The sequence below is a fragment of the Spea bombifrons genome, chromosome 4, assembly GCF_027358695.1.
Source record: "Spea bombifrons isolate aSpeBom1 chromosome 4, aSpeBom1.2.pri, whole genome shotgun sequence".
Classification (NCBI taxonomy): domain Eukaryota; kingdom Metazoa; phylum Chordata; class Amphibia; order Anura; family Pelobatidae; genus Spea; species Spea bombifrons.
The window spans coordinates 13,938,605-13,962,333 of NC_071090.1; the positions used below are offsets into that span (position 1 = coordinate 13,938,605).

A 23,729-nucleotide genomic window follows, 5' to 3' on the forward strand; every position below is an offset into this window, starting at 1 on the left:
ATTGAAGGCAACAGAAAATTATTATGAGGCCTGGCAGTAAGTGCAATTGCATAAGTGGCCAGAATAGTAAACAAACAAAAAGTTAGCATTTATTAAGAGGCAAAGCACACACAGACATAAAAAAGTCAGTAAAAACTGATAAAAATGTATTAAGTTTTTGTTTAAGGATAGGATTATTGAGCATCTATCACATGCGTTGCAAGACAACAACATAGGTTTACTAAAGGAAGATCATGCAAACTAATCTTATTGATTTTTTTAATTGGGTGAAAAAATATTTGATCAAGATGGTGCAGTAGACAATGCATATCTAGATTTCAGTAAGGCTTTTGATACTGTCCCACATAGAAGATTTATAAATAAACTACAATCCCAATATTGATGAAGGGATTAGGCAGTGTATGGGTGACAGACAACAGAGGGCTGTAGTCAATGAAGTATGTTCGGAGCAAGGGTTTGTTACCAGTGGTAACAAACCCTTGCTCCGAACATACTTCATTGACTACAGACAACAGAGTGACAGACAACAGAGGGCTGTAGTCAATGAAGTATGTTCGGAGCAAGGGTTTGTTACCAGTGGTATATGTTTTTAATATTAATATTGCAGAAGGTAAGGTATGTCATTTTGTTGATGGCATCAAAGAGTTGACGTTCCTGGAGGGATATGTCAAATATCAATAAGGCATAAAAAGGGCGGAGTATAAAATATTTTATACTGTCTTACCCTGAACATCTGAGGAAAGGGATTTAGGGGTAATAATTTCAGAGGACTTAAAGGTAGGCAGAAAATGCAGTACAGCAGCAGGAAATGCTAGCAGAAAGCTTGGTTGTGTAGGGAGAGGCAATAGCAGTAGAAAGAGCTCATGCCGTTGTACAGATCACTTGGGAGACCTCAATTGGAGTATTGTGTACATTACTGGAGACTGTATCTCCAGAAGGATTTGTATACTTAACATGAAAAGAGTTCTACACAAGCCCTTATATTAAAATATATTATTTTATTGTACAAAAACACATAGATAAAAAACATATCAAATATTACTTAGTATAGACAACAGAGGTTTCTAGGAAACTAATCAGAGCATATGGAGGAAATATGGCTATATATATATATAAAGTGTCTCCAGTGCATGTAAACCATCAAGTAATAATAAAGTGCTAAATCATTCAAGTATAATTTATATATTACTCTCTGTAGAGTGCACTTATTGATTTTGGAAATATTATCAAATGCATAATCAATATTGCTCACTATGGAGTGCTCCTTTAAATGTTATAAATGTATAAATCACCATAGACATCAAAAACCAATATGCAAGTAATACAAATAATCAGAACCATATCTTGAGAGCATTATGCTCCTTACCCATATTATCCTCCACTTCCCCTACGCCATTTCGTTTCTCCTTTCTCAAGGGGTCGCTAGTTACTGCCTTGTTGTGTAGATCTATTTATATCCCTCTCATCGGAAGTTGCGTGTTGAAGCCTGAAATGGCGCCGATGCCGCGTTCCCGCCCCGCTATTCACTGCATCGTTCTCAATGCCTACCCCCATGGCGCGCAGGCCCGAGAAACTATTTCTCGAGCATGCGCTCCACGGACGGGGCACCGGACCGATGCAGGCGCACCAGGCCTCAGACGGAACTTATCTCAAGTCTACCCTGATCGCGTTAATCTCATATAGTTGTGCCAGAGTGTCACTCAACAACATTATTACGAGTGATTAGTGCTGCATGGGTGAAAAAGATATATAACGATATCTCTAAATAAATATAAATATAAAGTGCAGGGACATGTGCAAAATAAATAAATTTCCTTTTTTGTAGTTTATACACTCATATATTATGATTTATGAATACCTCCATCAACAAGTCTCTGAAGTTCTACATATAAAGAAAAAAGGAGAGATACTCAAATCTTCATTAATAGAAGCCAGTAATCTACTCTCAATATTATTGTACATAAATTCATTTCACCTATGTTTACTTTATAAACATGAATGTGTATATAATTATTAATATGGTATTATGATGCACAGTCACTTTAAGATGGTATTATTATGCACAGTCACTTTATCATCTGATTATATATGTATTTAAAATGATTTATTTAATTCAATGAAATTTCACATTTATATTTAATTTTTTTTTGATGGATTAAAAATTGTTTTGACTTTATCACATATTTTTATATGTTAATTAATTATTGGGCACAGTAATTTATTAATTAGTATACATTATATATATAAATTTATATGTAAATTTATGCACTTAATACTTTATTTAATTTCAAATATTTGTTTATTTTGCACATGTCCCTGCCTACCCCGTCCGTGGCGCGCATGCTCGAGAAATAGTTTCTCGGGCCTGCGCGCCATGGGGGTAGGCATTGAGCACGATGCAGTGAATAGCGGGGCGGGAACGCGGCATCGGCGCCATTTCAGGCTTCAACACGCAACTTCCGATGAGAGGGATATAAATAGATCTACACAACAAGGCAGTAACTAGCGACCCCTTGAGAAAGGAGAACCGAAACGGCGTAGGGGAAGTGGAGGATAATATGGGTAAGGAGCATAATGCTCTCAGGATATGGTTCCGATTATTTGTATTACTTGCATATTGGTTTTTGATGTCTATGGTGATTTATACATTTATAAAATTTAAAGGTGCACTCCATAGTGAGCAATATTGATTATGCATTTGATAATATTTCCAAAATCAATAAGTGCACTCTACAGAGAGTAATATATAAATTATACTTGAATGATTTAGCACTTTATTATTACTTGATGGTTTACATGCACTGGAGACACTTTATATATATATATATAGCCATATTTCCTCCATATGCTCTGATTAGTTTCCTAGAAACCTCTGTTGTCTATACTATGTAATATTTGATATGTTTTTTATCTATATGTTTTTGTACAATAAAATAATATATTTTAATATAAGGGCTTGTGTAGAACTCTTTTCATGTTAAGAATACAAGTTTTCAGGAGTTTCCCTGTTTTGAGGATGAGATCCTTATATATACCACAATATTTATAACATCATGTTATTTGTGAAAAGTGTGGTTGGATTCTTTTGTGTTATAATCTCCAGAAGGATATAGATAGTTTGGGGAGAGTTTAGAGAAGGGCTACTAAAATAGTTTATGGATTGCAGGATATAAGTAATATCAGGAAATACTACTGAAAGGGCAGTGGATACATGGAATAGCCTTTCACTGAAAGTGGTAGAGGTTAATACAGTAAAGGAGTTTAAGCAAGCATGGCCTAGGCATTAGGCTAAGCTTGATATAAGATAAGGCCAGAAAAAAAAAACCATACAAATATTGGGTAAAAAAAAACAGCCAAAAAAAACATACAAATATTGCGTATTTCTAAACTTAGGACAAATAGTAGAATCTATTTAACAGGTTTTGTCATAGATTTTATAGATGAGTAAAATATTTTTCAAGTAAAAGTCAGAAAAATGCATTTTTTCTACATTTTTCAGCATATTTTATACTTTTTTATACTTCTAGTATATGATATGATACAATCAGAATAATGGCATCTAAAGAAACTAATTTTTTGTCCTGAAAAACCCCCAATATATAACTTGTGTGGGTTCATTAACAGGAAAGAAGAAAGTTAGAGCTAAACACGAGCACCACAGAAATATTAAAACAGCTATTGTCATGAAGGGATGCATTTCATAAAATAGATCTGGAAAGAATAAGCTATATATCTTTGGATTTGAAAACAAAGATTTCCATATCACATTGCTTTCAGATTCATACTGTTCTGGATTTGCAGAAAGGTTAAGTCATGAGTCAAATAAGTAATAGCCCTGTGTGAACATGCTTCTTATGAAACACGTAGGTCTGACTTCTGGTGGCTTGAGAAACCTATTGAGATATAACTCAAATCATAATTGTGAATCTATTAACATTTTAATAAAATCTGATTTAAGTCTATCAATATATTTGAGATTTTAAAAAGGGCATCTCCTCTATTGTTACATCATTCTGTTATTATTATTATGAATGTATTACCTTTTAACCCCTTGACTACATTTGACATGCCAGAGACATCACAGAAATACATCTCTTTAGCAATAATTTACTTGTCTGTTATGCCATGGGGTTAAATAGGTTAAACTTTGATCGCTTTCTTTTCCCAACTCTGAGCTCCCCTGCTGGCAATACAGGTACAGCATTCAACTATGCAAGTCAATGTGATTAGTAAAATAAATAATAAATAAATAAATGGAAATAGTTAAACAAATAAAAAAATGGTAACATGAAAAAAATAATTCCCCAGTGATGTCGCCATCAGGGGAAACATCCAGTTCCAACAAAATGTAAAAAACAATTTCCAAAAATCTAAAACAAAAAGAAAGAAAAACTTGATTTCTATGAGTAAGTCCTAAAATTAGCATTGTATCTTCACAAAAATCCTGGCATGGGGAAAGTTTTCAAAAATGTATAATTTGATGAGGTAAATTGAATTGGCTGGGTTCAAAGATTTCCCAAATAGGACATGGGCACAGACCAACCACATGCCAAACCCATGCATGGGTAGTATCATTCTACTCAGGAGATGTTGCTTAACACATATAGGAGTGGCTGTAACATATACCAGTAGCTGTAAATTCATATCTTAAATACAATGTGGAAAAAAATAGTACCACAAATTTTGACAAATACTGGTGGTATTAAACCAAGAGCATGAAAAGAGCTAAAATACCAGCATTTGAAATACACTGGGGTGTGTAGTTTTCAAAACTATATGGTTTGATGAGGTAAATTGAATTGGCGGGCTTCAAAGATGTCTGAAACATTACATGGGGGCTGGATGACCAGATGTCAAAATTATAACTTTAAAAACTGTCCCAAATGTGGCCTTTTAGCTATAGTGAACATATATTGCAGCAACATATACGAGAAGCTGTAAATTCATTGAAGTACAATGTGTGTGAAATAACTTTTTCTGATAATAGAATTAATGGAAGACGGGTGTTACTAGTATTTGAAATACCCTGGGGTGTTTGATAGTGGTAAATTGAAGTGACCGGATTTAAAGATGTCCCAAATAGGAGATGGGGCAGAAAACCCAGATTTGAAAAATGGTTTTGAAGTAGCGATATGCTCATAATACTAATTTCCCTACGAAAACAAAAAAAACAATAACCATAAAAACATTGGTATTTAGGGCAATTAGCGTCAAATTAGTAGTTTTTTTCATTAGCTTTTGTAAATGATTAAAAGATTTTCCAAATCAAAAAGTCCTTTTCTATTACACTAAGAAATAGTTATGGTAGATATGCTATGATGATATCTATCATTTATTGACTTTCATTTGTATAACAATGATGAAGCACATTGGAGTACAAATATACAAAACAACCTTAACAATTGTATTCCTTTTAATACAGAGTATATTCACTAACATAGTATAAGTGCTATACTATATTTATTAATACACATTACATACATATTAATATATCTAATATTGTTTTGTCTTACTTTAAATATGCTTTCCCTGTGAATCACTTCAACAACAAGTATTTAATTAAGCTGTTAGCTAACATAAAAACATGCATGGATCACAGTCACATAGCAGTCCAATATCCCTGACCTAGGTCATCTTATAAAACCAATGTTATTAATGTTCATACATTCAAAGTAAAAGATCCTATCACCAGGAATAGCATATCCTTGAAGAGAGCAAAACCAATTTACAAGAGGCACAACCACAGACATTTCAAAAGATTTCTTACCTTGGCACGCTAGGTTTGTGTCACAGTAACATATGACATTGTAAAAAAAAACATCATCAAGTTCAACTCTTTTACATATCCTTCCTGATTTGATCCAAATGAAATCAACCCCCCCCAAAAAAAAACAAATTAAGCTATTTTTTGGATTTCCATACCATTATTGTGTATGAAATCTTCGCTCTATCAGTCTCAGAGGATGACCTCTTTTCTACATTTCTGTTAATGAACAGGTCACTGGAGAGCTCTTTATATTGTCCCTGCATATATTTATATAATGTTATTATATTCCCTCTAACATACTGTTTTTTAGCATATATAGATACAACTTTTTAAGTCTCTCTCTAAGTAAAATATTCCAATCCACTTACTAGTTTTGTAGCCATCATTTGCAGCATTTCTGGTTGCATTATGCCTTTTTAAGGACTGGTGCCCAGAATTGCTCTACATATGCAAGGTGGGGTATTACTATTGATTTTTAAAGAGGCAAGATGATATCCTCTTCCCATGAATCCATACCCCTTTTTTTAATACATGATAATATCTTATTGGCCTTTGCAACTTCTTAATGGCATTGTGTACTGGTACTAAGTGTCATGGAAGGAGTACCAAGAAAAGGCTCAATGAGTTTTCCCTTGGGATCCTGCCAACTACCCAAAAAACTGTTGTGGAAATAAAAACATATAATGACTAACCGGTTCACCAAGAGAGCTGTAGAGATCACCCAGATATATCCTCATGTTGTCCCCCAAATCACTTCCAGCACCAGTCAGCATGCATACCTTGGAACCCTGCTATGTGTACCCAATAAGTAGACACAACTACCTTGAATTGAGTACAGCAGGAATGAACAGTTTATTGTTGTAAAACATAGACTCATATATCCACAGAACTGTATTAACATAAATTAACAGATACATGTATTCAACCCAGCCTTTAATTCCCCTGGCAGCAATCCTGTTGATGGGATTAGTTACACAATGGAGTTCCTACTATCTTTGACAGCCAGGCTGGAGGCATCTCTGAGTACCTTGGGGCCCTGTATGACAGGTCATTCTGTCACAATGACCACCAGACGTCTTTGAATGTACACAAAAGCATGTAGGCTGACAATCTATATAAAGATTGGAAAAAAGGAAAATAAGCAAACACCTTAAGAGGTTGTACTCTTTGTGTACTTTTTACTATTAAAAGTAACAATTTGAACTTACAGAACATAGATATATTTAAACAACAATATGTATGCACATACATACGTATGGCCCCAGCCCACTCTAAACTCCAGTTCCTCAAAACCAGTTTAAGCTAAAAGTGTTAACCGTTATACTTCTTACATCATTTATCTTATGTGTAGTACATGTATGTTTCTGAGGTGGGTCCCCTTGAATGTAGCCTCTAACTTATCTCCCCACATACAGGGCACATTTAACCTCTTATAACCCACATAACTCTCCAACATCACAATATTCCACACAACCAATATAGTTTAATTAGATTTATGTGTCAAATATTGGGATGAAATTTGATAACAATTTCTTAATAAATACCTCTAACTCCTAATTCAGTTGCATATATTTTAATGTATGAGTAGTGTGGTAACCTTTTTTATGCTACAGTCACTGTTTTTTTTTTACTTGTCTGTACATATGCGGAGTCTAGACGTGTTTTCCAACAGTTTTTAATGGCATACAATGTATGTGTAAAAATATTTGTATCTGTTTAAGTCAAATTAATACACACCCAATATCATAATTTAGTTGAAGTTGTTTTCATTTGATTTTTTTTTACTCTCACAATCTGGCCTCCTCAACTGCAATTTTAGATTTAATTAAGGAGTTGCACACTTTTTTCAACCACTGTTAACATTAATTAAGATTTAAAATAGTAAATCAGCAAATCAACTTTTTACTTTACACACTTACACACAAAATGTTTCAAGTAGTGATCCCATTGGTAGTGAAAAGCCAATCTTTGTTATATTAAGATTAATATAAAATATTAATTAAAAATATTAAGATAGTTAAAACCTTGTGATATTTAAGATTCATGTATTTATACATTTTTTGTTCTAGAAGGGGATGCTTCATATTTCTTCTTTATATTGCTTTATCTGTTGAGATCATTGAAGTTAGATTGAGTTATCTGCAATGTTTTAAGTGTACATACTGTTAGTATGATGTAGACTCTTTTTGATAAACACTCTTTGGAGGGGAAGTCTGAATGGAATACACACAAGAAAAAGGGCCACCAAATTTAGAAGCCATTTTGGACAACACAGAGTTTAGAAATGGTATATTGAACCAAAATATGTTTTAAACTCTAAAACTTTGGCCCTTATGTAAGTGCAATCTTTAATTTCTTATTAAGCTCCTATTTGTGACCCTACATATGGCGCACTCCTCTTCTTTTTTCCTCTTCTTTAGTTGCAATTCTGGAGGAGTGGGGAACTCCATATATTGAAGAATGGTAGAAGCACCATCAGTGAACAAGGGATCTGGAGTTCATCAAGCAGCGTGGATTTGTAATTGCAACATATATTCTTGTGTATGTTACAAATGCTATTTATTTTTTAGGTGACCACTGAAAAAAAAAGAATTGACAGGGATCTGTTAAGATTTCCCTAAAATAACTTGAGCATAATCATTTTTGTTTACATTTAAAATTAGCACGCAAAATGTAAACAACACAAATTTTTTTTTCTTGTTTTCAGTCCAGCCAATGGAGGTCGTTCATGTGCAGGACCAAGTTATGAGCTACAGCTTTGTAATACTGAAGACTGTGACAAAGATTTTATTGACTTCCGTGAGGAACAGTGCAAACAGTGGGATCCATACTTTGAATATCAGAATACAAAACATCATTGGCTTCCATATGAGCATCCTGACGGTACACTTGCCATTTTGTTGAAATACTATACAATTGTTTTGAGAAAAATAATAAAATATATACATTTGCAAACTTTCCAAAAGTTAAATATTTAGAAAATGCATACTTAAATTTATGTTATACACAGTAATATGTATATGTCTTGCTGTTAATGAGTTACCTTTGGGAAATAAGTACATAGATACATTTTACACTAGAAGACCCAACATAACATGTGGCTGGTAATTGCCTTTTTTAAATTTGGTTGGGTGTTTGTTGATTGCATGTCAATGGCATAAATTGAATAGCATTATTTTCTTTGGTATGCCCATTAAAACAAAGTTTGCTAATGAATACTTTTCTTTTAGTGGGAGTGTGTTAACCTCTTGACGACAATTGAGGGCACATCACGCAAAAACATTCAGTTAGCGACAATTGATGTGCCAGGACCGTCATGGCTTTAAACGGGTGTAGAAAGCGTTCTACATTTGCTTTCTGCACCCAAACGGTGTTGCTGTATGTTGAGGTATTCAGCAACACTGAGATCGGCATCAGGGGCCATGCCTGGCCCCTGGGGTGTCAACAATCAATGGTGTCGCTTAAATGTCTTTATAGCGGGGCATTCCGCGACACTGAACACCCAACCGCCAGTGCAAGATTTTGCTACTCGCAAGATGTTGGTGCGTAAAGAGGTTGGCAAGGTTTCCAAGAGGGTCCCTCCTGAGAACTCTGGCTCCCCTTGCAAGTTGAATACAGGTACTGCATTTAACCAAGCAAGTCAATGGAGCCCAGCTTTGTAATCACAATGTAATTAGTAAAAAAAAATATAAAAGAAAAAAAATGTTTAAAAAATAAATAAAGAAAACTTGTAAAAATAATTTTCCACTGATGTCAGGGGAACCTTCCCGTTCCAATTTTTTTTTTAAAAAAAAGGCCAAAAAATATATACAGTATCTCACAAAAGTGAGTAAACCCCTCACATTTTTGTAAATATTTTATTATATCCTTTCATGTGACAACATTGAAGAAATTACACTCTGCTACAATGTAAAGTAGCTCAATACACAGCCATCAATGTCTAAACCTTGACAACAAAAGTGAGAACACCCCTAAGTGGGCCCAATTAGCCATTTCCCCTCCCTGGTGTCATGTGACTCGTTAGTGTTACAAGGTCTCAGGTGTGAATGGGGAGCAGGTGTGTTAAATGTGGTGTTATTGCTCTCATACTGGTCACTGGAAGTTCAACATGGCGCCTCATGACAAAGAACCTTCTGAGGATCTGAAAAAATTTGTTGCTCTACATAAAGATGGACTAGGCTATAAGAAGATTGCCAAGACCCTTAAACTGAGCTGCAGCACGGTGGGCAAGACCATACAGCGGTTTCACAGGACACGCCACTCACAGGCCTCGCCATGGTCGACCAAAGAAGTTGAGTGCGCGTGCTCAGCGTCATATCCAGAGGTTGTATCTGGGAAATAGGCTAATGAGTGCTGCCAGCATTGCTGCAGAGGTTGAAGGGGTGGGGGTCAACCTGTCAATGCTCAACCCATACACCAAACACTGCATCCAATTGGTCTGCCCAGAAGGAAGCCTTTTCTAAAGATGATGCACAAGAAAGCCTGCAAACAGTTTGCTGAAGACAAGCAGACTAAGGACATGGATTACTGGAACCATGTCCTGTGGTCTGATGAGACCAAGATACATTTATTTGGTTCGGATGGTGTCAAGCGTGTGTGGCAGCAACCAGGTGAGGAGTACAAAGACAAGTGTGTCTTGCCTACAGTCAAGCATGGTGGTGGGAATGTCATGGTCTGGGCCTGCATGAGTGCTGCTGGCACTGGGGAGCTACAGTTCATTGAGGGAACCATGAATGCCAACATGTACTGTGACATACTGAAGCAGAGCATGATCCCCTCCCTTCAGAGACTGGGCTGCAGGGCAGTATTCCAACATGATAACGATAGCAATCACACCTCCAAGAAGACCATTGCCTGGGGGAGCGCAAGGTCTTACATCCACCAGCTCCATGATGTCGTCATGGAGGAGTGGAAGAGGACTCCAGTGGCAACCTGTGAAGCTCTGGTGAACTCCATGCCCAAGAGGGTTAAGGCAGTACTGGAAAATGATGGTGGCCACACAAAATATTGACACTTTGGGCCCAATTTGGACATTTCCAATTAAGGGTGTACTCACTTTTGTTGTTTAGACATTAATGACTGTGTGTTGAGTTATTGTGAGGGGACGGCAAATTTACACTGTTATACAGACTGTACACTCACTACTTTACATTGTAGCAGAGTGTCATTTCTTCAGTGTAGTCACATGACAAGATATAACAAAATATTTAGAAAATGTGAGGGGTGTGAGATATTTGTGAGATACTGTATATAAAAAAATATTTTCATGAGCATGGGGTGTCTACTTTTAAAATTAACACAGGGGGAAGGAGGACCACATGTCAAATTTCCAATATGAAAAATGCACATGTCCCAAATGTGACCTTTTAGCCCCCAAACAACCCGACAAACCCATGCATGTGGGGGTATGACTGTTTTACTGAATATATATTGGGGTGTTCTGTGACAGTGACATATACCAGGTCCTGTATGTTCATACCTGAAGTAATATCTGTGTGAAAAAAAATGACTGGTAGTACAATTAGTGCATGGAAAGAGTTAAAATATTAGCATTTGAAATACCCTAGGGTGTCTAGTCCTCAGAAAATATGGTTTGATGGAGTTAATTGCATTGGCCAGCTTCAAAGATACCCTAAATAGCACATGGGGAAGAATTAACAGATTTGGAAAAAATGGTTTTGAAATAGCAAAATCCTACTTGTACTTCTTGCCCCATAACGTGCAGAAAAATAATGAAAATTAGGATAGAAGAAAATTACAGCTAAACAGGAGCACCACAGAAATGTTAACACGAAGGGTACAAAAAATAAAATCAGCCATTATCCCGAAGGGGTTAAACATCTCTCTTTGTATATGTAAATACTATTATGCATTTTATAAAAGCATATGGCTCGACAGAGATCTGATGATGCACCTGTTAGATAGAAGTTGCCATTTTTAGTTAAACTATCCTGCCTCACAGTCCAAAAGCTGGATATGTATATATGAGAAAACAAACAGGTATAAGTTCATGCAGTTTATCTAACTTTTAAATAATCTGTTCTGAACCAATTAACGTTAAAATGAAACACTGTTGTGTTCAATAAAATGAGATGGTGAAACACTTATATAGCTCTGATATCTAGCTCTATGTAACTCATTTTATATATATATACCTGGCAACCAGTTGCACCTGGCTTCTTTAAACAAATTACAACTTTTTTTGTGTTGCTGTATTGCATGATCTAAGTGTTTTGTGCACTTTGCGCACTTTCTATAAAAAATATATATACATTTTTTAGAAAAAGAAAGATGCCATCTTTACTGTCAATCAAAGGAAATCGGTGATGTTGTGTATATGAAGAGAGTGGCACATGATGGAACACTCTGCTCATACAAAGACTCTCATAGCATTTGTGTTCGAGGTGAATGTCTGGTAAGTAATTCAAATGTTATAGAATTGATATTAAGATAATGCTTACAATGTACAGTGTCTCAAAGGAAGGGTTATGAAACCCATTCATATCTATATTGCTAAGGTAAGGTACTATTTGATTATGCTGTTTAAATGTATAGTTAGGGCCGGCCTTAGGGGTGTGCGAAGGTGGCAGGGAGAGGAGGAGAGAAAGGGGCGCTGAGTGGTCGCACATGAAAAAGTTTTTAGCAACCGCTCGGCCCCCTTTGTCTCCTCTGCTCCGGTGGGAGCTCGAGGCATTGTTTGAGGTGCAGCACTTCATGGTGAGCCCTGGAATATGACGTATAAATATGACAAAGAATACAAAAAAGTGAAGCGCAATATTCTAATTAAATATAAGAATTACACCTTCTGGTGAAGTGGTGCTGCAAAAACACAGGAACAAACTCCCCAAAATGTTCCAAATTAAATACAATCAAAACCACACAAGTGTCTGCGCACCCAAATAATAAGTGAGTAAATTAAATGTGCAACACAAAAATAATATGTACAAAGATACCCTTCCAGCGAGAGTTCCCACACACAGTATCCAAAAGGTTCATATATACCGTTTTTGCTCGATTATAAATCGACCCTGATTATAAGACGACCCAAATCTGAATATTAATTTAGGAAAAAAAGAAAAAGCCTGAATATAAGACGACCCTATAGGAAAAAAGTTTTACCAGTAAATGTTAATTCATGTAAAATATTTTTTTTTAATAAAAGCTATGATTGAGAAAAATATTTTGGTTTAATTTCCTTCTATTTTCCAACCTGCCCCCCAGTTATGCACATCTGCCCCAGAAATGCCTTATACCCCTAAATGCCACTGTGCCCCATGATATGCCTTTTAACCTTCTAAGTGCCACTGTGCCCCATGATATGCTTTTTAACCGTATATGCCACTGTGCCCCATGATATGCCTTTTGACCCCCTATGTGCCACTCTGCCTCCAGAAATGCCTTATACCCCTATATGCCACTCTGGCATTTAGAGGGTTAAAAGGCATATTATGGGGAAGAATGGCATCTAGGGAGGTTTAAGGCATTCATGAGGCAGAGTGGCGTATAGAGGGTTAAAAAGGCATTTCATGTCAGAGATCAGAGTTCCCCGCACCGATGCGGCACCGGAACCGGCACCGGTGCAGGTAACTCTGATCTCTGACAGTCGGGGAAGGTCTGCGCGATGGACGCAGACAACCCCCGCTGCTAGCCACACCTCCTTCCTGCTGCAGCGGAAGTTGTCTACGAGAATCGCGTAGACATCTACACGCTGCCCTAGCTACACACCGGGGACTCAGAAGTACCGGTAAGTGGGGCGGGGGAGGGGTGGGAGACAGGAGGATCCAGGTCCCCTGCAGCTGCGGGGGATCTGGATCTTAGTCGTCTCATAGTCAGACCTATTTGAGGTACGTCTTTAAAAAAAACCCTATTAAGCAGATCGGACCCTTACAATTTAAAGGGCATAAATATGCCCATACATAGAGTGTAATGGTCTCCTTAGGAGTTTCTTTATCCCACACTGGTACTTGTAGATAAAGAAAGTAGGCATCGGAGGGGAGTAGGTAAAAACGATAATTTTAATGTATAAAAGAAAGGCAAACTTGTTGTCCTCCGTTTCGGATGTTACAGAGTCCAGGCTTCAAACTTCGTAGCAGCGCTACCACAAAGAGACGCCGTCTTAGTCCTCTGATCCACTTCCGTAATGCTACTCCTCCTCCCAATGTCGTCAACACGCACTACGCGTTTCGATTATCCCTTCATCTGGTGCATCGGAGGACAACAAGTTTGCCTTTCTTTTATACATTAAAATTATCGTTTTTACCTACTCCCCACCGATGCCTACCTTCTTTATCTACAAGGACCAGTGTGGGATAAAGAAACTCCTAAGGAGACCATTACACTCTATGTATGGGCATATTTATGCCCTTTAAATTGTAAGGGTCCGATCTGCTTAATAGCTTTTTTTTAAAGACGTACTTTGATATACTACACCATAATTCTTTTCTTTCTTTTTTCTCTTCCTTTTATATATGAACCTTTTGGATACTGTGTGTGAGAACTCTCGCTGGAAGGGTATCTTTGTACATATTATTTTTGTGTTGCACATATAATTTACTCACTTATTATTTGGGTGCGCAGACACTTGTGTGGTTTTAAATATGACAAAGAGACTGAGGCCTCACGCTCCCACCACATGACTTCACCAGGGTAAGTGAACTGCAAAGGGAGGGGTAGATAGTAAGAAGGGGGGAGAGCGGATAGATAGTAAGAAGGGGGAAGAGGGGATAGATAGTGAGAAGGGTAGTAGAGGGGGTAGATAGTGAGAAGGGGGAAGTGATCGTGAGAAAGGGGTTAGTAGGAATCTTAAAAGAAAGAGTGAGAATGAGTAAGATAATGAATGAAGTATTGTGTGGATGAATTGTGTGAATGCGTGAGAGAATAAATGAATTCATGTGTGGATGAATTGTGTGAATGTGCGAGATAATAAATTAATGTCTGTATCAATTGTGTGAATATGGGAGAGAATTACTGAATAAATGTGTGGATAAATTGAGCGATAATTAATGAATTAATGTGTGGATGAATTGTGTGAATGAACTGTGAGAATGTATTAAAGAATATGTGTAAATGATTTGTGTGAATGAGTGAGAGAATGAATAATTGTGTGAAGGAATTGTGTAAATGACAGAGTGAATGAGTGAGTGACTAAGTGTTTTGTGTGTATCATAGATGTATAAGTGATTTGGGGAAAGGCAAAGATGGCACAAGCAGGGTGTTTGAGCTTTGGGGACCAAGATGGCATGGGCAGGGTGTTTATGGGACAAAGATGGCACAGGGCGGGCTGTTTGGGGACAAAGATGGCTTAGGCTGGGTTGTAATTTGTGTGTGTAATCTGGGTGCTGGTGAAGTTCTATGTGGATACCAGGGCTGGTTTTCCGGGTGTGCAACCTGTGATCTATGCCTGTAATTTAGGTATAGATCTTTAATGCTGAGTTTATATGTGATTTCCAGTTGATCTATAACTGCAAGGCCAGATTTGTGTGTTATTCTGTTGATCTATATCTGATATGCTATGTTTCCATATATTCTTTTTCTGTATACCTGGGTTTCTAAATCATATTTAGTTGATCTATACCTTCAGTGCTGAGTTTACATGTGATCCCCAGTTGATCTAAATCTGCAAAGCTGGGTTTGTGTGTTATTCTGTTGGACTATACCTGCAATGCTATACACGCAAGTGTTGTTTATGTGATCTATACCTGAACTACAGGGAGGAAGGAAAAGAGGTGTGGCATAGTGAATGAGGGGACAAAGGGATGATTACGAGGGAGAGGACCTTTCAAAGTCACGGTAGTGTCAGAAGAAGGGAATACTGTACTGACTTACAGACTTGCCCTAATCTGCAGTTAGTGTGGCAAATATTTTTTTTTTGGTGTGGGAGCGGAGGGAGTGATTGCATGCTAGGGTGCGTGGAGGGAGTGCAAAGGAAATAATTGCCTAGGATCCAATTTGTTTGTTACAAAGATGTATGTAAGGTTCATTATTGTTACCAGTGTTTCCAGTTATATATTATTGTACTTGTTTGCATTTTTTATTTTTTTTCCCTTTCTTTGGGGAAGCATTTGGTGAAGCAAGCAGGATGCTGGCTTGCATAGGGAGAAGCATTAGTAGCAGGAAGAGTGAGGTGATTATGCTACTTTACAGATCTCTGGTCAGGACTCACCTAGAGTATTGCGTACTGTTCTGGAGACCCCATCTCCAGAAGGATATAGACACTTTGGAGAGAGTTCCGAGGAGAGCTGCAAAAATGTTAAGTGGTTTGCAGAACAGAAATTGTCAGGAAATATTAAATGATCTTAATATGTATAGCTTGGAAGAAAGACGAGAGAGACGAATACAATAAAAATATATAAACACTTAAAAGGATTTAACAAAGTACAGGAGGCAAGCTTTACTTGAGGAACAATGTTAGAACAAGGGGTCATGGTCTAAAACAAAAGGGTCAGAGGCTTAGATGTAATGTAAGGAAGTTCCACTTTAGTGAGAAAGTGGTGGATAAATGAAACAGTCTCCCAGCAGAAGTGGTGAAGGCTAATACAGTTATGGAATTTAAACAGGTGTGGGATAGACATAAAGATATCCTCACTTTAAGACCTGACCAAAGACTGTTTAAGCCCCTTACATTAGGAAGAATGGGCTGTTTAGATGGGCTGCCTGGTTCTTAATGCTGCCAATTTCTAGTTTCTATGTAAAAATCAAATAAATAGAACCTGTCTTGCAAAGTGGTGACATAGGTTTAAAAGGTTTAAAAATGCAGCACGTGAACTAAAGGAATTATTTTATATCACGTTGATGGCCGAGTGGGTGTGTGTCGCTTATCTGGAGAACACATGGCACCAGGATGCATCCATGAAGGACCCACCTCGCAACTTATAGGACTTAAAGGATCTTCTGCTAATGTCTTGGTGACATATACCACAGCATATCTTCATAAGTCTATATATATATATATATATATATATATATATATATATACCTGGGAACTCTCCGGGTTTGACTCTGAGATCCTCCGGGTCATGGGAGCGGGGTCTTGACACGTACCGCTTCCCGCCTATTTGCCCTTTAAGATGGAACTCCCACCGACATCAGTGGGAACGCAAGGGAAGACTCCGGGTAGTCAGAGTGAAGAAGTTCCCAGGTATGTATATACTGTATCTCACAAAAGTGAATACACCCCTCACATTTTTGTAAACATTTTATTAAATCTTTTCATCTGACAACACTGAAGAAATGATAATCTTATACAATGTAAAGTAGTGAGTGTACAGCCTGTAGGGGCATCCTCAAACGGAAGGTGGGGGAGCACAAGGTCTCTAACATCCACCAGCTCTGTGATGTCGGACTCCAGTGGCAACCTGTGACGCTCTGGTGAACTCCATGCCCAAGAGGGTTAAGGCAGTGCTGGAAAATATTGGTGGACACACAATATATTGACACTTTGGAGATTTCCACTTAGGGGTGTACTTTGTTTTGTTGCCAAGGTTTAGACAGTAATGGCTGTGTGTTGAGTTATTTTGAGGGGACAGCAAATTTACATTGTTATACAGGCTGTACACTGACTACTTTACATTGTAGCAGAGTGTCATCTATTCAGTGTTGTCACATGAAAAGAAAACCCTTCAATGTGGCTGAGTTAAAACAATTCTGCCATCAAGAGTGGGCCAAAATTCCTTTTATCATTGCCAGTTATTGCAAATGTTTGACTGCAATTGTTGCCACCAAGTGTGTGGTTTAAGGGAACCCATGCATGATATAGGTTATGATTAACTATTTACCTTAATAAATGAAATGATCATTTAAAAGCTGCATTTTGCGTTTACACACATTGTCTTATATTAAAATTAGTTGGTTGATCGAAAACATTAAAAAGGGACAGATAAGCAAAAGATAGAAGAAATCAGTAAAGGGCAAAAATGTTCTGTACTTTGAAAAAGTTTGAAAAATTATCATGGCGCAAAGGTTAGCACCAAGACCAAGTTGTAGGAAATCAAATTAATGGCAACATTTTTCAATATACTTAAACATCATTAAAACAAAAGATCTCATCTTCTTACTTATCCTGTTTGAACTTTGACATTTTCACCACCCCTTCTTCATTCTTATAGCATCCATGATACAGTCCTTTCCTTGCTGAAGTCCTGTCTCTCAGGCTGTGTATTTTGCATTTAATTTGGTGTACATCAAAGCTCAGTTCAGGAGTTCCTACTCTTCTCTATCTGTACCTCATTTCATGTATTCTTTGTATTTCAGTACCATCTTTATGCTGATGATATGCTATCTACCTATCTTCTAACTAGCAGTAGACCTTTTAAGGTGTGTGTGGGCAGATTACTGCATTTCTCTAAAGGACAATTTTGTTGTAGCCCCAGAGTTATACTAGAGGGTCAGTTGAATATTGATTAATAGTGAAGCATGAACCCCCAACTTCTGAGGCGCACACAGTGGGACACCTTATTTGGGGCTTGGTTAGACATTGGGCTTGTTGTAGGACCATCCACATACCTTACCTGCCCAACCTTGTGATTATTGAAGGATAGTGCTGGAATGTGATATTAGAATGAGGCCAGTGAGGTATCTTGGCAAAACACTGCTGAAAAGCAGGTCTATCTCACTTAAAGCAGTACATAATGGAGGTATGGTGAACAATTCCTACAATGTCTTCTGTATTGAGGATGAGGCGTTTAAGAGAAGAGATGCAGTGTTTTAAGTAGTAGTTATTGTGTGGGATGGAATACAAATCACACATTTTGTGTCGAGATGGAGTCTTTTGGCGTATTTTGTTCCATTGTATAAATGGGCCACATGATATACCCTGGGATTAATGTTGTCAGCCCTGCCATTTTTGAAGATAACAGGTACAAGAGGTACAACAGGGTAAGAGGTCAGGTTTGGTCAATACGTTGGGAAAGTAGTAGCAGTACAATTAATTTATATAGTATAAACATTTTTCAAATATAGTTCTATACAACGTATGAAGAAAATCTCAAATTAACCTTATGGGCATCTTATCTTGTATCTATGTCAAGATACCTTTTTTACAATTGCATACATTCTTATTGGATAAATTACCTTTATTAACGATGTGAAGAACTAGATATCAGAAGTCAAAGCAGAAATAATACTTTTGTATAAAACCTCCATATTTTAAGGAACTATTTTTATGAGGAAATGTTTTATTAAATATGTAGAAATATACACATTTTATTCTTACCTGCAGAAAGTTGGTTGTGACAAAGTTATTGGCTCAACAAAAAAAGAAGATAAATGTGGAGTATGTGATGGTGATAACTCACATTGCAAGATTGTAAAAGGAACATTCACAAGGACACCTAAGAAACAAGGTAAAGTACACAAAAAGATGATTTATTGTACGATGATCAGGATAACTTGGACTCAAGTTCACACTCAGGAATCACACCCACCCTATTGCATGTACTCTTATAGACTAGAAGAACAGTTGTGTTAAAGGTTCAAATTGTGCCCTATTATAAAAATGTGTGTCAAATGGATATTATCATAAAACAATGAAAATTGTATGATTCTGTCAGGCAAACAGCACTGATGGTTGTAATTTGTGTAGTCTATTATATAAAAATACTGTTGACGGTGGTTCCTAAATGATCCACTGGTGCAGTTGGAAGAGGTCATTACTCTGCCATAGCTGAAAGTGTAAGTAGGAACATTTTTTAACTTACATTTCACTTATGGCTTTCAAATATGGAAGCCCCTCACTAAATGCCTATGCATTTTAAATATTGGTAGGTCACAAAGCCACTTGAAAAGTGTTGCTTACCTCTAATTATACCCCTAACAACAGGAGCATTCTTCTTTGCCATTTTAAAGGTAAGGAGAAATGTTAAAATGTTAAATGATCTTCAGGATCATACTTAGTTAAATGGTGTTTATTTTTTATTTATTTTTTTGGTAAGGACATTTGAAGATATTTGAAATTCCATCAGGTGCACGCCATTTACTCATCCACGAAACTGATGCAGCACCTCACGTCCTTGGTAAGTGTCCTAGATTACATAATTCATTTTTAAAAACTTATAAAAACTTGAAAATGTATAACTTTTTAAAAATGTTTTTATTTCTATTAAACAAAATGTAACTAAATATAAATAGCAATATTTATAATACATATCCACAAATACATAGAAAACGCTCATACATTATATTTATAGTATACCTTAAAATCTCAATATTAGTAGGTTATGTGTGTGGAAAGAATAGATAAAGCATAAATAACTTGTGAAGGAAGTCCCATGCTCAGATAGCAATTTCAAAAGTTTGATTCAAGATGTCCACATTAAATATATAATGAACAACAAATAACAAACATGAATAAACAAAAAAGGCAAAAGAAAATGGAGTTTTACCAATCCCTTTACCAAATTTTTAAAATATTTGTTTATTTTATTAATTTGTATTTAGTGACTTTTCTCCATAGAAGATTGATACTCTAGTTGCTTTTTAATTTCTTCCCAAGAAGGCACGTTGTAGTCTTCCAATATTGAACAATACAATGCAACTAATACTAAGAGACTTTTTTAACATAGTGAATCTCTGACCATATTTTCCTACAAAGTTTAAAATATACTTAAAAAATGACAGCCAGTGTAATTTATCTGATGCTGAACTATCAAATTTACTTATCTTTACGGGGGTTAATAATTGGTTTATACTTTAAATAATTAAATGGAAACAATTAATCCTGACCAATTAATGTTATGGCACATCCAATATTCTTGTTAAAGCCCTTAAGGACAGAGCTGTATTTTAGGGCCGCAACAAAAATTGATAATAATGGATAATGAAAATCGTTGCCAACGAATTTCATTATCGATTAGTTGAATCGATTTTATCGAATATAAGATGAGGATTTTTTTCTGAAAAATACCCTTTATCTTATAATTCGACCTCAAATAGAGGTCGGATAATAACACTAAGATCCAGATTCCCCGCAGCGCTACAGGGGGTAGAAAAAGTTTTGTAATAGATATGCTGCCACTCTGTCCCCCCCCCGAGATATGCTGCCACTCTGTCCCCCCCGATATGCTGCCACTCTGCCCCCCGATATGCTGCCACTCTGTCCTCCCCCCCCTCGAGATATGCTGAGTGCCGGCACCGGAAGTTGTATACGCGTATTGCGTAGATATCCCCTGCCGGCCCCGCAGGACACCCGGGAGTCTGCTCTGGTAAGTCTTGGGGGCAGAGGTAAAATGCATTGTGCGGACGTTCACCGGCTGCAGCGATGCGCGTAAACAACCTCCGCTGCCGGCACGTCTGCACGATGTGCTTTAACAATCTCCCTTGCCGGGACTCCCCTCGTGGGAATTCCCGGCAAGGGACATTGTTAAAGCACATCGTGCAAACGTGCCGGCAGCGGAGGTTGTTTACGCTCATCGCTGCACCTGGTGAACGTCTTAGACAATCTCCCGTGCCGGCACTCCCCCCGTGGAAAGTGCCGGCAGGGGAGGCTGTCTGAGCGTATCAGAGAGTAGGATACGGGTCCCCTGCACCGCTGCGGGGGATCTGTATCCTAACCCTGCTGCCTAACTGCATGTCCCGGGCGTCGGGTGCCAGACCCCGAATATAGGCCGCACCCCCACTTTAAAGACTTAAAGTGGGGGAAAAAAGTGCGGCCTATATTCGGGCCAATACGGTAAATCAAGATATTGGGTGTCAGGGTCCACAGAAAACCCCCCAGCGCAGTCACTCACCTGAGTATCCGCTGACTGCGGGTACCAGCTCCCACGCCGCCGCTCTCACCGCTCCTGCCACGATGCCGGTCTCAAAGAGCGCGCACGCCCCCACCTCTCCTTATTCACTCCTGAATGGAGAGGGCGGGGAACACACACCACCGTCAGCACATACAGGGGGAAGGGCGACCTCTGGTGGTAGATTTAAAAATGAGCACTGAGAATCATTCAGTGCTCAGTTATTGTGCTGTTAAGAGCTACTTAGTTGTTCTCTCCTGATTCATGTTATTTAACCCTTTGGCTATTAATACTGACTACGCTGCTATCTCCAATCCTGACCCTTGGGCTATTGATACCGACTACGCTGCTGTCTCCAACCCTGACAATTTGGCTATTGTTACCGACTACGTTGCTGTCTCCTATCCTGACCCTCTGGCTATTGTTACCGGCTACGCTGCTAAACCTTTGGTTTGATTTGGACTTTGCTGGGTTTTCCTGCATATCGGGTTCCTCACCTTGATCCTGACATTGGGATACAAACCGCCCCCTTAATCTACCTCCCAGGGACAACAGGGCAGTAACGGGATTAACAATACAATAGGGTCCCAACCTCTATTACTGGCCGAAACCGAATCCAGGGATGGCTGGGGTAAATGTCTGTAGTGGTGGAACTGGAGGGAAGGGAGGGACAACATAGTAGTGCACCATGGGGTGGGGGGGTCTGATAATAAAGTAAAACAATGGCGGTCACTCCCTGGTTGCAGATCCTGGCTGTCTGCCAGAGATAATCCCCTCAGCAAGTGATGGGATGATATACTGCTGGGGGTAACCACAGAAGTCTTTACAAAGTCAGGGCCCATAGTCAAAAGGGAGGAGGCTAGCAGTCAGGCCTCTCCTGGGGCCCCGGGAATGGAGGGTTCTTTCACAGGGGGGTAAGTCTGAGGGCGGCAGAGTGGCATATCAGGGGCACAGTGGGAGTATAAGGCATATTTGGGGGGGCCGAGTGGCATATGTGGGGGGGGCAGAGTGGCATATCTGGGGTATAAGGCATATCTGGGGGGCCGAGTGGCATATAGGGGGTATAAGCCTTATTTGTGGGCCAGAGTGGCATATCAGGGGTATAAGGCATAGCATAATGCAATTTTTCTCAAAGTTTTTTTATTCTGCTGTTTCGGCCAACTAATCGATTATGAAAATTAGTTGCAGCCCTAATGTATTTTATGTTGTGTACCCTTTGTGACAATGGCTGATTTCTGTGGCACTCGTGTTTAGCTGTAATTTTCTTCTCTCTCATTTAGTGCATGCACGCTAATTATAAATTGGGGGTTTTTTGCAAGAGAAGTGTCACGTACAAGTAATAGGAGACACCGTGGTCAGGTAGGACTCCAGGACAGAACAGTTCATATAAGCTGAGGTCAGGATTCCGGAGAGCAGGATAGTCGTATAACGTAGCCGAGGTCAGGATTCCGGAGAGCAGGATAGTCATATAACGTAGCCTAGGTCAGGATTCAGGAAAACAACGAAGTCAGACGAGCCAGGATCAAACACGGGAAACAGTAATCAAAATGCTATCTGGGAGCTAGCACTAGGCATAGACAACCATCAGAAAGCAAGGCAACATAGAACTGAGCAGGTTTAAATAGTGAACCGCAGGGGAAACGTCATGATGTCACTTCCGGTGCCCGGGACTCGCGGCAATCATGAGTGTGGCATAACCTCCCTTCATATGGCCCTCCAGTTTGGGGGTTCGCCACTAGAGGGCGCACGAGTGCTGACACAGGACGCCGTGTACCTGGAGGTCTGCGTGGCGGCTGCTGTGGAGGTGGCCGTGCATTAGAGGGGGGTCTCCCTCTCCTGCGCGGCACTTCCGAGGACGGCAGCGGTAGCGGCTGTGCGGTAGAGGGAGATCTCCCTCTTCCTCGTGGCGGCTGCTGTGGTCGTGCGTTGGAGGGGGGTCTCCCTCTCCTGCGTGGCGGCTGCTGTGGAGGTGGCCGTGCGTTAGAGGGGGGTCTCCCTCTCCTTCGCAGCGGCTGTTGCAGCAACGTGGGATCCGAGGACGGGTAAGTAACAAGAAGAAGGACTTTCTTTAGATACGATTATTTTGATCATATCATCTAGTTTCCTATAAAAAAATTATAAACTATGGTGAACGTTTTTAAAAAAAACACTTTTTCTTACTTATATTTGAAATTCTTACTCATCTACAAAAGAGAATGGAAAAACCCTGCTAAATAGAGTCTACTGTTTGTCTTGATTTTAGA

At 38.6% G+C, this 23,729-nt stretch overlaps 1 protein-coding gene across 2 annotated transcripts in view; it reads left to right on the plus strand.

The window, feature by feature from the left end:
* LOC128492708 (A disintegrin and metalloproteinase with thrombospondin motifs 2-like) overlaps window positions 1-23,729 on the plus strand; it is a 236,005-nt gene that overhangs the window by 149,169 nt on the left and 63,107 nt on the right. For both annotated transcript variants that reach the window (XM_053465368.1, XM_053465367.1), the window contains exons 12-15: window positions 8,475-8,650; window positions 12,049-12,182; window positions 18,984-19,107; window positions 19,696-19,776. In XM_053465368.1, coding sequence (XP_053321343.1) covers window positions 8,475-8,650; window positions 12,049-12,182; window positions 18,984-19,107; window positions 19,696-19,776 — 515 coding nt within the window. The remainder of the gene's footprint in view (window positions 1-8,474; window positions 8,651-12,048; window positions 12,183-18,983; window positions 19,108-19,695; window positions 19,777-23,729) is intronic.